This window comes from Athene cunicularia, assembly GCF_003259725.1.
Source record: "Athene cunicularia isolate RWA chromosome 6 unlocalized genomic scaffold, athCun1 chr6_part1, whole genome shotgun sequence".
Lineage (NCBI taxonomy): Eukaryota > Metazoa > Chordata > Aves > Strigiformes > Strigidae > Athene > Athene cunicularia.
In genome coordinates, this window is record NW_020799105.1 from 5,353,905 (window position 1) to 5,369,220 (window position 15,316).

At 50.6% G+C, this 15,316-nt stretch overlaps 2 protein-coding genes across 3 annotated transcripts in view; one reads left to right on the top strand and one right to left on the bottom strand.

Moving 5' to 3' along the window:
* The window catches only part of SEC31B (SEC31 homolog B, COPII coat complex component), a 40,514-nt gene extending 32,959 nt beyond the window's left edge, over positions 1-7,555 (top strand). The window contains exons 26-27 of one of the 2 annotated variants that reach the window (XM_026851268.1): positions 8-79; positions 1,758-7,555. In XM_026851268.1, the coding sequence (XP_026707069.1) occupies positions 8-79; positions 1,758-1,937 (252 nt within the window). In that variant the 3' untranslated portion in view covers positions 1,938-7,555. The remainder of the gene's footprint in view (positions 1-7; positions 80-1,757) is intronic. The other variant, XM_026851269.1, reaches the window with a different exon arrangement.
* WNT8B (Wnt family member 8B) lies at positions 2,267-14,959 on the bottom strand. The gene is made up of 5 exons (XM_026851272.1): positions 14,668-14,959; positions 13,240-13,378; positions 11,728-11,853; positions 9,544-9,686; positions 2,267-9,129 (listed from the first exon to the last, which is right to left on the bottom strand). Exons 1-5 carry the CDS (start codon positions 14,680-14,682, stop codon positions 8,572-8,574), a joined length of 981 nt encoding a protein of 326 aa, XP_026707073.1. The 5' UTR covers positions 14,683-14,959; the 3' UTR covers positions 2,267-8,571.
* Between the last annotated feature and the right edge of the window lie 357 nt (positions 14,960-15,316).

The window sequence follows — 15,316 nt, forward strand, 5'->3', positions numbered from 1 at the left end:
ACTTCAGAAAACCCGAAGGAAGCTGGAGGATGCATTGCAGCGGCTGGAGTGTTTGTATGAGAAGCTCCGTGAGCAGACGGTAAGTATATGCCACCATTCCTTGTGGTCCAGCCGGGTTCCTGATCCCACCTTTGCACTGGGTTGTGGGCCTTGGTGTCTGTCCCAGTGCCAGCAACACATATCCTCTTGAGAAAGCTAGGAGAGTGCCAAACCTTATAATGTACCTTGAATCCAGCCAGCCTTATCTCTTCTTCCTTAACCTTGTCCCAGACATAGTGTAAAGAAGATCTGGGGAGGTATTTTCAGGGTGCTTTTAGCCCCAGGAAGTATACTGGCATACAGACAGCTTCCAGATGGGAAGGGACAATTGGGGATAGTTGTTAAGTGTGAACCTAGTGTAACCTCTGGCTTAGAAAACTCTGAAGCTGCTGATGCCAATTGCTGGAGGGATAGCTATCAAGGGAAGAATCCTTTTAACATATATTCACAGAATTAGAGAATCTTCTAGGTTGGAAAGGACCTTGAAGATCATCTAGTCTAACCGTTAACCTAGCACTAACAGTTCCCAACTACACCATATCCCTCAGTGCTATGTTGACCCTACTCTTGAACACTTCCAGGGATGGGGACTCCACCACCTCCCTGGGCAGCCCATTCCAACACCTAACAACCCGTTCTGTAAAGAAATGCTTCCTAATATCTAGTCTGAACTTACCCTGGTGCAACTTGAGGCCATCACATCTTGGCCTATCGCTTGTTACTTGGTTAAAGAGACTCATCCCCAGCTCTCTGCACCCTCCTTTCAGGCAGCTGTAGAGGGTGATGAAGTCTCCCCTCAGCCTCCTCTTCTCCAGACTAAACACCCGCAGTTCCCTCAGCCACTCCCCGTACGACCTGTGCTCCAGACCCTGCACCAGCTTCATTGCCCTTCTCTGGACACACTCGAGTAAATCAATGTCCTTTTTGGAGTGAGGGGCCCAAAACTGAGCACAGTAATCAAGGTGCGGCCTCACCAGTGCCAAGTACAGGGGCAAGATCCCTTCCCTGTCCCTGCTGGCCACGCTATTGCTGACACAAGCCAGGATGCCATTGGCCTTCTTGGCCACCTGGGCACACTGCTGGCTCCTGTTCAGCCAGCTGTCAGTCAACACCCTCAGGTCCCTCTCTGACTGGCAGCTCTCCAGCCACTCCTCCCCAAGGCTGTAGCACTGCTGGGGGTTGTTGTGGCCCAAGTGCAGCCCCTGGCATTTGGCCTTATTGAAACTCATATGTGTCATCTGCAAGCATACTGAGGGTGCACTCGATCCCCTCATCTAGATCATCAGTAAAGATGTTAAACAGGAGTGGCCCAAAACCAGGCCCTGGGGGACACCACTCGTGACCAGCTGCCAACTGGATTTAACTCTGTTCACCACAACTCTTTGGGCCCAGCCATCCAGCATTTTTTACCCAGCAAATTTCTTTCCCTGAGTGTCCTCGAACAGAGGCAGGGTTCTGTGCTAGATGGACTTTTGACCTCCTTGGATACATTAGGTATTCAATTAACACTGAAATGTCATTACTTAGGACCTACATTCATTGTAATGCAGGCTGGGTATGTCATAGGCTGGGAAACTGAGGGAGGAAGCAGGCTGTCCTTCCTATGAGCAGGTTCTGTTTGATGAGGATGAGGTGAACAGGAGGAAAGGGTGTGGAGGGAGGCGGGGCCTGTGTTACAGTGCTGTGCATGCTGACTCATTTCTGCTCCCTCCCCACAGCTCTCTCCAACCATCCTCATGGGTCTCCATGAAATTGCCCACTGCGTTGAGGCTAGGAACTACCAACAGGGTCTCCTGGTTCACACCCAAGTGGTGAGCAGCAGCAGTTTCAGTGAAGTGTCTGGTTTCATGCCCATCCTGAAAGTCCTCATGACCATTGCTGGCAAGCTGAATGTGTAAAGTATGGACCAGCTGGAACAGTGCACACTGAGAGCTGGTGGACTCCCTCACGTGTTGATGTGCTGCAGGTTGTGGACTGTCCTAACTCTGGAGAAATAAGTCCATGCCAGTGCCTGGAACTGTGCTGGCCCCATCCACTCTCCAGATGGCCCACTGGTGCCTGGGACTTCTGGAGACCATTCTTTCTCTTTCTTCTTTCTTCTTAGTCTGAGGCCACTTCCCAGCCCAGGGATCTCAATTTCAAGCTGTCCAGGTTGCACAAAGATCCTCTCTCTTCCCTGTATCCCCATTACAAAGGGGAAACTCCTTCCCTCCCAGGCTACTGTTGCTTTTTTTTTTTTTTTTAAGGAGACAAACAGGGCTGGCACCTGCAGCGTCACCAGACAGAAGAGCCTTGGGCTTTATTCCCTGCTGCAGTGTAAATTGCCCGAGTGATAGCTGAGCTCCCTTGGGACCTAAGATGCGGTGTCCCTGCTCTGTTGGGCTGCAGTGAGGATCTCCTCTGGTTCCTCCTTTCTCTTCATTCTCATCCTTGACTCACCCTCTCACCCCTCTGTACCTATATTCTGCTACAACTAGGGCTAACTACCAGCCTCCTCTGAGCTAGCTTTGGTTCTATCTCATCTTCACCTAGACCTCTTTTTATAGTCGTGTCCTGTTTACCCTCTATTCCTCCCTCCTTTATATCTTTTCCTCCATAAGCTGCAGGCTTGAGCCCTTTATGTTTCAGGCCTAGGGCTGATTCCCCCTTCTAACTCCTGGAACTTTCCCATTCAGGAATGCTAGCAGGTTGGAATGTTCTGTGTGCTCCTCCCCAGAGCTGGTCACATCCTGGGTTTGGGCTAAAAGCCACCCTCTCTGGCTCCTGGCCTTTTTTCCTTTGTGTTAACACCGGTGGGCAAAAGGCCAACTGTGCTATCTAAAGGCTTCCTACATCAGGCTTTTCAGACAGTCTGGGGACTTTAAGAGCAGCAGGGATTGTTCAGGTCCCATAAAGAATCCCCTTGAGCTACTCTGACCAGACCAAACTTGAGCAGGGGGAGACAGCTCACTACTCCAAGTGTGGTGCATTCTTTCTGCCTACAGTAACAGTTATGTTGAAATGTAGTTCTCAAAGGCCCCTTGGCACTATGGTGGTAGAAATGTCCTGCAGGAGGTGATGCTGTCAGGTCTCATGGATATGGCTGTGCTGAGGCTTTTCATCACTGTGGCATATCCTCTGGGGTAGAATAGATGAATGAAGCATATCTGTCCTGAGGAAGAAGTCTGGGAAGGCAGATGGGCTTTTAGGGCACATCTGTGAGTGTCTCTTTCCCTCTCTTCCTCCTTCCTTGCCTTCCTCTCTCTCACCCTCTTTCATGCTAACCAGGCATCTTAATCCTTGGGCCCTATCTGGGAGAAAGGCTTCTTCCTGACATTTGGCTGCAGCCAGCCCCTGCTTCCTCTGCTTGCTGCTTGAGTGATAATGCCATCGTGGGCCTGTGGTTCAGTGACTGACATGAATCAAACTGCTCTACCATGAGACACAGGAGGGAAGAGAAGCAGAGAAGGGAGGAAGAGGACATGTCTCATTCTCTCCTTTCCAGGTCAAAGTGCCTCCTTGTTGCTGCTGTGTTGTTTCTATTGCTGCGGTTTGATGCACTGATTACAGAACAGCAAAATAAAAGCTGTGTTTTGTGATTCTGCTAGCTTTTTTTCATAGACTTGTGACCTCTGGCTACAGGGGACTTCACTCAGTCTTCAGGGCCACCCACTGAGAGCTGAGTTCTCTGCTTTGGCGAGGGGGGCAACTGTGAACAGTGTGGGACAAACCAGGTTCTGGGCTTTGCTGATGTGGGCAGCAGCCATCCTGGTGTGGTGAGACCTCAGGCCTTACCCACTTCCTAAGGCTGCAGGGTCAGAGAACTGATCTTCTCCAGATCACCCGTCTCAATTGTGACTGTTCATCTGCATCAGACATAAGAAGGTCCCCAGGGTGGCTGAGGTTCTCTTGGGGAATCACGGTAGTGTTGGGGATTTTACTCTTGACATCAGAAGTTGGAAGTATGTCAGTAAGTAAACAGAGAGCCGTTGATAAGATCCTCTTCTGTTGGAAATCAATGTCATACTACTGAAGCCATGTCACTTAAACTAGGATAAGGATCTGACCTGTGTGGAAATGAGATTTATACCACTGAATAGTGAATTCTTATCATTAGTTAATAACATGTATCTGTTGGCTGATTTCATTTAAGCTTTTACAGAGGTAAGCAGGCTGAAGTGGAACATTGGTACTGGGATAAAGTCAGGGGGGAAGCAAACTAGCTTCTGCAAAAAGACTGATGTAATCTCAAAAATGTTTTATTTTCTTTTTGCTGTCTAGCTAATATATATGTACAGGCCAGCCAGTCAGCACCATGAAACTGAAAAATGCAGGACTCTATTACCTGACTTGTGGTTGGAGGACTTGGGAGGAAGTAAAAGTTGAGACGAATTGTTTGGATGGGAAAGATTTGAAGGGCCGTTGCTGGAAAGGACCAGGGTTTATGAGAGTTCTGGGGTGTTATGGACACAGCACATGCATTCAGAGAAAACGAGCCTTTGTTAGTTCTGTGGCTGGCAGAGGCAAACACCAAGTGTAAGGGAGTCTTGCAGAGCTTTTGCAGCCCAGTCTGGGAGCAGTTAGCAACCAGTCTGGCCTCCCAGCTGTCCCCCATCAAAAGAGATGAAAGCTGATTTTCAAAGGCAGCACTTGTGTTATGACCCCTTCTGATGCTGTACAAGTGAGCAGGTAGCCCTGGAGGCATACATTTGCTTAACGAGTATGTAAGGAAAGTCCTAGCTTTCTGAGATCATTTAACAAGCTTGATATGTCTGAGAGTCTGCCTTTCTGGATCCAGTTGTAGTACCCTGTGCAGTCTAGCCTCTTTCTTTAACTCAGGCCACTTGTACCACTGAGAAATAAGGATGGATTTTCCATGTATTTCTCAAATGCATTTGACTAGTTCCCTCCAGCATGCACAGCTCCTGCTACCTGTGACTCATGCAGAGACTGGCTATTTATCCTGCCTTTGCTGAGTCTTTCCTGCTTGCTTCTTTGTCCCACTGTTGCTCAGTTTTGCTTCAGGTTTACCCTAGTGAGCACCGTCTCTAAAACTCTTCATAGGGAAACCAGGCAGGGGGAAGTGAGATGCCCCACTGACAGCACTCCTCCATTTATAGCACTGTCTCTGATGGTTGGTAACAGCTCCTGGTCTACAGACAGTGTCTCCTTAGTGTCACCTCCTCCCATGTCGGCACATGCTACCACAGCATCCCTGCTCTGCTTGACAGAGAAAGTGTTTTCTGTTGGGTGAGAAGGCTTTTGGGTTGACAAAGAATTAGGGGGGGTGGTAGGAAAGGATCCCTGGGCGTAGAGAACAGAGCTCTAATCCTGTTGCAGATAACATCATGTCTGCAGGCTAGGCTTGTGTGTGTTTGGGGGAGCTGGAGGGGCAGAGATTGTTAGGCAGTATTTGTTTGTAAAGCCACTTGCTCTGAAGATAATGCTTGCACTAACTTCTATTGAGTGAGCAGTGTGAGTCCCCACAAAGTCCTTTCCCAAAGTGTCTTTGAAGCCAAGAACCCATTGAAAGGAAGAAAGGCCAAGAGAGGGGATTAGTTTGTTCAGCAGCTGTGAATTTCAGTGGGAGGCTGATGAACTCCAAAGTCTTTGTTGAGATTTTTTTTGTAAGGAGCCCTGCTGGAGGGAGAGACCCACACGGGGCCGCGGCCTTAGACAAGAAGGAATCCGAAACGGCAGGGAGCTGTAAACGGGCCACAAGGACTTTTCCCAAACACTTTTCGGAAAAGGTGTTGTGAAGAGAGCGGAGGGGGATTAGCATGTGAAATGACACTTTCCATTGACTCCACAGAGGGGAGGGGAAAAGGGCTGGCTGGCTGATTTATTAGCATTTTGTTCCCTTCTCTATTCTGCTCCCCCAGCAGCCCCCCTCTTCTTGTTCCCCTCCTCCCTGAGCCCTCTAAAGAGGTCTGGATTGGAAAAGGGAGCGGGGGGCTGCCTGTTTGTGTGTCATCTGGGCGAAGGTGACCACCTGGGAAGCTGAATGTAAATATTTCTCCTCTGAGGAATGTGCCTTCATTAAACCGAAATGAATACATGGAAGCATCCAATCCTGCTGCACAATGGCAGCAGGGCCTTTACTGCTAAGAGCTCCTTGTGCTGGGGAGGGGGGACCCCTCTGGCCCCGACCTGCTGCTGAGGTCAGCACATTTTGCAGCTGCAGTGTCGCCATTTTCTCCCAGAGAAAAGGAGCATGCAATGGTGGGGCTCACACTTGTAGTGCTTCTCTGCATGTCCCCATCACCAACAGGCATCACTGTGCCCAGCAGGCACATCCTGCACTGTGCCACGGCCTTCATGGGGCAGCTGTGTGGGGCAATAGTGTCAGCAGGGGAGGGATGGGGTAGCGCAGCCTGCCATGTGCTGAAGAGGGGGAGGAAATTGGAAACAGCTTCCACATCTTCTCTTATGTTTCTAGCTGGCTGTGGAATGCAGGACACAGGGGCAAGGGGGTAGAAGCTGTCCTCTCTGCCTTGCAGTAGTCCTCAAGCCAGCCTATGCTGCGGCTTTCCCTGCTGTGTGAGAGGCTTTTGCTGCTTCTTTGCTTTCCTGCCCAAAGATGCATTCCCATCACAGAGGGATGGAGGAACTGCTGAAGGAGATGCAAAGGAGGCTGAAGGCAGGGTCACTGTATTAATAAGAACATTTGCACAAACAGCTGGTGGTTTGTGTGTGAAGGGGAAGTGCTTCAGGTTTCCCTGAGAACAGGCCAAGACTGTTTCTTGCAGTTTTTGAAGGGCCAGATTCTTGCTTGATATGAATACTCTTGCTCTGGTGAGACCCCAGCTTGCCCTAGGTCTAAATTCCCACCCCCAACAAAGTAGTCATAGGATGGAGGGGATATTTGATAACTAAGAGATGCATACTAACTGATGAGTATCTTTAATGTATCATGTCTGAAGTGGGCAGCTGGGCCCTTGCCTGCCCCCCTTTCCTCCTGGCAGCTGCATTGCAGTTGGATGCAAGCTCAAAGAGAGAGCAGGGCCTTTCCTCTCCTGGTAGGGGCTGAGGTTGAGGTGCATGGAGGGAACTGGTCAGTTCTTCTGATGCATGACAGATGGGTAAGCAGCTGGGTTTTAGTCTCTAGAACTGTAACTACATACATACACACACACACGCCTGGATGGAAAAACACCCAACTAGTTAAGACACAACAGCATTTTGCAAGCACTTGGCTACTGATTTATTGCATTGGCTATTGGTTTACAAATACTGGCTACAAGACAGGTCTAATGGCCAGTAACAGCTCTGCTGGCTTTTCATCTGGCTAAAGGACACTTCAAACAGCAAAGTAGATGATAACCTCATAGACCAGGGGCAATCACTGTGATGGTGCAGGGAGCTTCCCCAGGTCCTGCAGCTGGCAGCTTCTTCCCTCTCTACCCCAACCATGGCAAGGGAACAGAGATGCATCAACCAAAGCATCCTGCTGCTTGCTTAGCCTATAGAATATATACAATAAGCGGTAACTGTTACGTATACATCACAGTAACTGTGCAATAAATTAAACTTCAAAGTGCTTCACTTTCCTATTTACAAGACCATTAAATAGTAACTGACATGATTTTTCTCAGACTAGGAGGAAATACTTACTTAGTTAGCTGACAGGGTAAGAATGCTTGGCAAGTATACCAGGAGGTGGGGAACAGGCTCAGCTGGCAGCTCCTCTCTGGGAGAGATGTGAGAGGAAAGAGGGACTGGAGACATGTGAGGGCAACTTTATGGCATCAATCAAGGGCTTTGTCAGGGATGCTGGGGTGAAGAGGGAGACTAGGCCTGGAGGCTTAGGAGATACAGAGAAAGTGTCTAAAAAGTGAGTGATGGGACTCTTGGACAGCTGTTTATTGGGCAGGTCAAGCAGCAGCTTCAATCTTGCAGCTATCTCAATGTAGAGTAAAGCACTGGAGGTCTTAGCAAAGCAGTCAAAGGATGGGAATTGACACTGTGGGCCTCCTGAAGGCTGGCGTGCTGCAGGAGGGAGTTACACACATTTTCTATTCCTTCATAGTATAGAGCTTAATAAAAGGCAATTAAAACTTCTAGTGCTTCTATTCTTTTAGGGTACTAGACACCTCTTCTGTTTTAGGGATTACCACCCTGAGTTGCCCAGCTATGGTGGTGCCACCTCAGCTTCCTTTGCTTTCCTAAGTGTTGATCTCACTCAAAAGCTCAGAGCAGGTGCTTGTTTGGGGAACAGACAAACTCAAAAAATCAGGAGCCACCAAGACCACCTTTGTTTTCAGCGATAAAACCATAGTCATTGGATAGAGTGACCCTGTGTTGAAGGGACCAAATCTCACCTTGTTTTGTCAACACTTGAGGGTCTACCCAGTCATCACTCACTGCACTAATGTGAAATGCCCTGCATGGCCAAGGTCTAGGAGCTCATGCAAGGTCTTTTCCTTGCCCAAGCCCCAGTGAGGTGGGATTGGGAATGAAACAAAGCTAAGCCATAGGGAAATGGTGCTGGGGGCTGATGGGGAAAGCAGGAGAGGAGAGGGGCAGACAGGACCATGGAGGAACAGAGGCAAGTTAGAGCCTTCTCTTGAGCTTGCGTGTGGCCCCGCCACCCCCACTCCGCTCCCGCTTCTCCTTGCGGACACAGAAGTACTTGGTGACCCTTTTGCGGCACTGCTCGCACCGCACGGCACAGCACCAGTGGAACTTGCAGTTGCAGCTGGACACCATCTCAGCTCGCCTCTCCTCCACCGCCAGCCCACAGTCCCCACACAGCCGCCGGCAGCTCCGCTTCTCCCACTTGCTGAGTGCCTTGCCCCTCTTCAGGCACTCCCTGCCCTCTGTGCCCAGCAGCCCCAGTGTCTTGTTCTCCAGGCAGTAGTCAGGAGAGTCTTCTAAGTGGACCAGCTCCTTCTTGGAGATGGAGCTGAAAGTCTCAGCGATGGCACCCCGGCTGGCAGCACTGTTCCCTGCCCCCTGCAGCAAGTCCACCTTCAGAGCTTTGTGGTACCTCTCCTTGAGGTAAGTGCCCACCTCCCGAAACTCAGGGAGCTGCAGCCAGCAGGTCTGGGTGGTGCAGCTCCCTGAAACACCGTGGCATTTGCAAGTCCGCTTCATGGTCCCTTTCACAGCCTACAGGGTGAGGAAAGAGAGGGGATTCAGGAAAAAGCCCAGAGGGGTTATGTCTGTGCTGCAGTGCATGGAGAAACATGGCTCCAGGCCTGTGGAGGGGTTTGCCATCAACCCTCCCTGTGCAGTATTCCTGCCCAGGGTCTGTTGGCTTAAAGCTCGCAGATTTGCTTCTCCGTGGTACTCCCCTACTTGAACTTGGAGAAAGAGGCAGCAGGAAGCCACTAACAATGTAATCATGGAAGGTTTGCTACCTCAGAACAAACACAACCTATCACATCAGTACTGCTGCTGTCCCCTTCCAGTTTTTTCTTCCAGATGTGTGCTTTTAGCCACAGCCAGTTGTGACTCTCCACAGTGAATGGCCAGAGCCAATCTAGCATGTGTTGTCACATCTGGAGGGAGAGAGGGACTCACCTTTCTACCCGCCTCGTTGTTGTGCAGGTTCATAGCAGCTCTTGCATCTTGTCCAGTCTCCAGGGCATCCACAAACTGCTTGGAAATGGCTTCCCCAAAGCCCACATTATCGCTGCAGCCTCCCCACAGCCATCCTTGCCCCCCTACGAAAGGAGACGAGATATATGCTGTCAGGGAACCAGCCACTTGCCTGCCTGACTTGTGGCTCTGGGGACAAGAAAGTGTCCAGAAGTGATGGGAGGGAACGGAGGCTGTGGGGCGAATCCAGCCTTTCGCCTCACAATACTCCATGATTCCCTCCCCTTGGGCTCATGCCATTTCTACTGAGGCCTGGATAGTAAGTGGGTCATGCAGGCCACAAAGGGGTACGTCCTGTGTGACAAACCCAGGGATTTCCAGGCTTTCTATAGAGCAGGATTCAGAAACTGTTCATTATCATGCATCAGCAGCCATATAGATAAGGCTTTAGGTCTTTAAATCGCCTTCCCTCAAACCCTGACTTGAGCTGGTTTGCAGGGACAGCATCTTGCTAACATGGATTAGCGAACTGATCAGAGGGAACAGGTGCCCCTCCATTGCAAAACAAACCAAACCTGGCACACATGTAACAAGGAGACCTTCTTTTTGGTACACCCAGAATCCTGGGATGATGTTCAGCATCTCAGAAGAGTCTGATTTTCCATTTACCATAAAGAAACAAAGGAGTCAGCATAGAACTGGGAAAATGCACAGCAAGTTGTGGATGGTACTTTTCCTAACTGCATGGGAGCTCAGCTGACTGCAAACATGTCATGTGATTTGTTTCTTTTCCTCCTAGAGAAAAATGCGAAATTCTCTATGAAGTTTTGAAATATGGAACATTCTGACCCTAACATCCCTTGGTGGTACATCTTGGGAGTTGTGTTTAATGGTCTTGTGCCTCTCTTGAAAGGCGTGGCCCCTGCCCGGACTCCCACACAGCATCGCAGTCCCCTCCCCCAGGGAAAGGCAGGGATGTCTCATGGGAGATGGGGAATTGCAGCAGATGATGAAGTTCAAATCAAGAGCTAGGACCAAAGGGAGAATGGAAACCTTTTACCAACTTGGATTCAGCACAACAGCATTTAGAATTAAATCACACTGTTTTGGACAAGACCAAAAGTTTCCTTTGCCTTCTGAGGTTTTAATTTTACAATGGAAAATTTTCATGAAAAACAGATACATTTTGGAGAAAGGAAGCATAGCATGACTAACTCATTTTTTCAGAGAAGCCCAAATTTGGTGTGTCATTGCCCAAAAGTCTTGCTCTGCTAGATATGAGCTAACCCATGCCTTGGACACCTAAGAAGCAGTGCCCGTTTTAAAAACCATTAGCCAATAAAGCAAATTAGTAAATACTGGACACACCAGAGGAGTTTGTCATAAACTGACACATACCATCTGCCCAGGGCAGCTGGGCGGGGAAGGGCTTTTAAAAGATTTTGATAATTTGAAATCTGACCTCTTTCCATTCAAAACAAAAGACCAAAATGTCAATGTTATCTGTGAAAGCAGAGTGGAGAGCTGTAGTGGTGCAGCCTGGGATTGCCTACCCAGAGGTGCTTAGCAGCTGTGGGCCTGGGTACCACTGCAACAGGAATGGGGTGAAGGCTGTGTGCTGCCACAGCAATTCTCCTGGTTGTGCTCTTATGTGCCTGCCACACTGACAAATGCTGGAGGGGCCAATGAATGCCACCCTGCTTTCCCTCCTGGTAATTCTGATCTGGGGCCACCCTCATCCTGTAGACCCTGGAAGCCCTGTAGTCCCTGATCAGCACTGCTCTAACCAGACCTGTCATTTAGATGCATGGCATCAGATCCTCTTCTCTGCCTGTATGATACAGTCATTCCCTCTAGCAGCTTAAACAGAGTTGTTCTTGGTTTGAACCAGGGAAACTGCAACCCCCTTCTACTTTCCTGCTCATTTAGAAAGATGGAAAACATCAAGGACTCAGCCTCAGCTAGTGTAAATTGAAGGTGGCCCGATTAGCTTCCACAAAGCTTTGGTTTGAGCCAGGAAAAGGTCTGCTCTGATATTATTTCCAGGTGTGAGGACTAGGAGAAGGAGTTGTTTCTGCAGGCCTCAGCAGAGGAGAGGAGAAGAGCTGTCTCCTGCTGTCTGGGACATGAGAGAGGGATGGCAGATGGCAGCTCATCTCTCCTTACCCAGCTGTCCATTGCGGGAGTCATCACAGCCACAGTTGTCAAAATCCCCTAGGCTGCAGTTCCGGGTCAGCGTGTACATGACGCCCGCAGAGCTGATGGCATGGACAAAAGCGGTTTCTCGGTTTGCTGTCACATGGGAATAGAAGGAGAGCAGATGTGCTAAAGATTTCATGATGAGACCAGTGTTAGAAATTACTCCTGCCATGCAGGGGAGTGTGTAGGAAGAGATCTGCAACAGGCAAGGCTTTGTAGAGTGGAGAGACCTGTCAGATTAGCTTAGTTTTGGCTTGAACAACAGAAAGACACAAGCTCCCAAATTCAACCCAGACTGACTTGGGCCATTTCCAAGGGTGTGGATGAATTTAGCACTTGGCTGTCCTTGTGGGAGCTCAGCAGTGGGGACATAGCACAGACAGTCAAATGTCCCCCAGGTCTCACTAATACAACCCAGAGGGAAAAGGGCCTTCTCCAAGAATCAAAGAGCTCCTTCCCACAGCACCCTCGAGCCTTACCTTCTGCTGGACACCGTCCAGGGCTCAGAGCAGTGGCCATACCTACCCACCAGGATCAGTGTGGTGATCATCAGCTGACTCCACTGAGTCTTTGGCTTTCATTTAATACCAGCAAGGTCTGGATCTGAGCAGATAACCTTGATGGGAACAGTTCAGGGACCTACTCCCAGTCCCAGAGTGTTACTTTGTGCTGCAATTGCCTCCTCAGTGCCCCACTTTGAAACTTCTGTTCACCTCTCCTGGGACCCTGGTCCCTCGTCTGCTGCCAGTCCCACCAGAGGCCTTAGGCTCTCCTTCATACCCAGGTCCTGCCTGTGCAGGGCAGGTATGAGCTCAGCCCAGCATCATACATGGGTCTAGAGGACCACGTACATACTTAAACATTTCCTGGCACCTGCAAATGGGTAAGGAATGGGATACAGGGACAGTGACCACAGCTCCACACCCTGCAGAGGCAAAGGTGGATTTCTGCCCAAGGTGACTCTGACATCTGGAAGCTGTGGGAAGACCTCTCCTGCCTCTTGGTCAGAGCACAGCCACTGATGAACTCTTTCCTGCTCCCTTTAGCCATATCCCTCTGCTTGCCACCCCAACACCCTATGCTGGTTCTCAGCTTCCCTGGGACACCCTGGCAAGAGACATGCTAGACCTAGTGTGTCCAGCAGCCCACACCACAGGCCGTGGTGGTGCATCCTTGTGGGAAGCCAGTTGTGTGAGGACTGGTGAGACACTCCTCTCCTGTGCAAGCTGGGGCTTGGTGGATCTGGAGGTGATGCCAGCATTGTGAGGCTGCCTTGTCTTGAAGCTAGATCCCAGCATGTGTCTGGGAGCTGGTGGGTGAAGGGGACTCCTGGAAAGATCCCCCAGGGGCATTCCTGGGAGAGGCACATCCCAGGAAGGGATGGGGGAGAAAAGGAGGCACTTAAGAAGAGAGGAGAGCCCCACGGGCTCTAACCTGTAGCGAGGGCATCCCACTAGTGGTATTCAATACTTTCCTTACCGCTGCGCAGCCCACCATGGCTGGAGAGCTGCAGCGCCCTCTCGGGGCAGTTCCAGCGGTCCCAGGCAAACTGGAACTTGCACTCCTCGATGCCGCTCTGCGCCCCGGCTGCCACACTGCTGGAGTAGATGAGATAGGCCTAGGAGCAGAGCAGCGAGTCAGGAGTGGGGACTGTGTGTGCCCTGCTTCAGCTCCCCCAGCATTAATTTGCAAAACAGTCAGGGTGAGTTGGCTAGCATGCAGGGATGGATTGGTGGCAGGCTGGGAGGGTCCCCAGGCTACTCCCAGGGTCCAGAGGAGTCTCTCAGCAGCTCTAGTTTCCATCCCAGGCAGTGTAAAGCTGGTGTAGCCCCAGCCACTTCCCACACAGCAGTGGGGCTGTTCCAAGTGTAGCTTTCTTGCCCTGTACTGCATATTGTGGGTCCTGCTGCTTTGGGTCTAGATGGATGAAGAAGCACAGTGCAAAACAGCAGGAAGAACATGGCCCCAGGCTCCTCAGGAGGCTGGCATTCAACTGAAAATAACTTGTATGCTATCTTACAGAGACACGATGTACAGAGCTGAGGAAGTGCCTCAGCCTTGGCTTCCCTGGGGAGTGGAGCTCACCACCAGCAGCAGCAAATGCATTTTCTGCTGTGCTGGCTAAGAGCTTGAGCCTTCCAGGGGTAGAAGGCTGAGCTGTTGGCTGTTAGCCACATTAGGAGATGTGCCAGCCAGCCTCTACAATAGGGAACCCCTTATCTCTCCAGTGTGAGAGGAGGCAGACCCTTCTTCTCAGAGACAGGGAGCTCCAGGCCAACAGGTGCCTGAGCCTGCCTCTTCCTTCACTGCAGCCCCAGGGAGACAGCCAGGGCTTTGGGGGAAGGTCGCTCTACCATAGTACTGAGATGTAGCAATAGCTAGATGGGCTTGGAGGTGTTCCTGGGGAATGGCCAGAACAAAAATTGGGTGAATTTTACAGCTGGTCCTGGCTAGAGAAAAAAACCTCAGAAACAGGGGCGCAAGGAGACAGGGGGTCAAAAATACTGAACAAGGTCCTGGCAATTCCAATTGTACTCATTGGGGAAGTATCTTTTGCAAAACCTACATAAAGTACCTTTCTAGCTCAATGAATGTAAGTCCCAATGCTAACCTGATCATGAGGAAGAAACAGATGACAGCCTCAGGTGGTGCCAATAGACAAATCTCCAAAATCTGGCCTCAACCAGCTTAAAAAGATCCCAGGACAACTTTTTTCAGGGCTGACACAGCCTAAGGAGTTGCAGTTTATAGGTCATTCCTGGCCCTTCTGTGCCTTGTTACTGGAAACCTGAGGGTGAGGGGAGCTCTGGCTAAGGCTGGGTGTAGAGGAGTGGGAAGGAGGAGCTGCTCCCTCCCCTCCCTGGGTTTAGTGGAATCAGGGACAGAGATCAAAGAGATTTCTCTTACCTTGGGGCCCGTCATCAGGAAATTATTCACTGACCTGGAAGACAGAGACAGTGTCAGCAGGGAGGGGGTGATGGCGGAGGGGCCTAGGGAATGCCTGGCATCCCAGGGCTCTCCTCTCTGCCCCTGCAGCCTGCCTGTCTCCTGGCTGCAGGCACCTTTAGTCTCTTCTTCTGTCTCCCCTTGCTGCCTCCTGTGAGCCAGGATGATGCCACCTTCTGCCTCCCACCCTGCTCCCCCAATCAGGCTGTTCTGGGCTGCAGTCCCCTCACAGCTCCCTCCTTTTGCTTTCCTCTGCACAGCTACCCTTCATAGCAATTGTCTCATTTATTTAGTGCTTTCCTGTTCCCCCAGCCTTGCCTTTTACCTTACCAAACTGCTGCTCAGCTTAACTCAGGGTAGTGTTGCCCCCAGCCCCAGGAGCTGGACCGTGTGCCAGCACCACTGTCCCTGTGGGACCATGCTGAGGGAAGGAGGTCACAACGCTGCTCCTTCAGTGTGTCCTGGCATCATCGCCCCAGATCACAGCCCCTTGTTTTTCTGTGGTGCCAGGTCTGGCTGCTCACGCACTCCTCTTGGTCACATTATAGTGATGGCTGAGCACAAATGCACTTTTCCTCCCCATCCTGCTGGTCACTGCACAGGGTGGGAG

What these genes read in the sequence shown, in the direction of transcription:
- WNT8B (XM_026851272.1), bottom strand. An exon ending in CCATGGTGGGCTGCGCAGCG is followed by an intron (nt 11,854 to 13,239) that starts GTAAGGAAAGTA and finishes CCCATGTGACAG; the next exon opens with CAAACCGAGAAACCGCTTTT. An exon ending in CTCCCGCAATGGACAGCTGG is followed by an intron (nt 9,687 to 11,727) that starts GTAAGGAGAGAT and finishes CTCCTTTCGTAG; the next exon opens with GGGGGCAAGGATGGCTGTGG.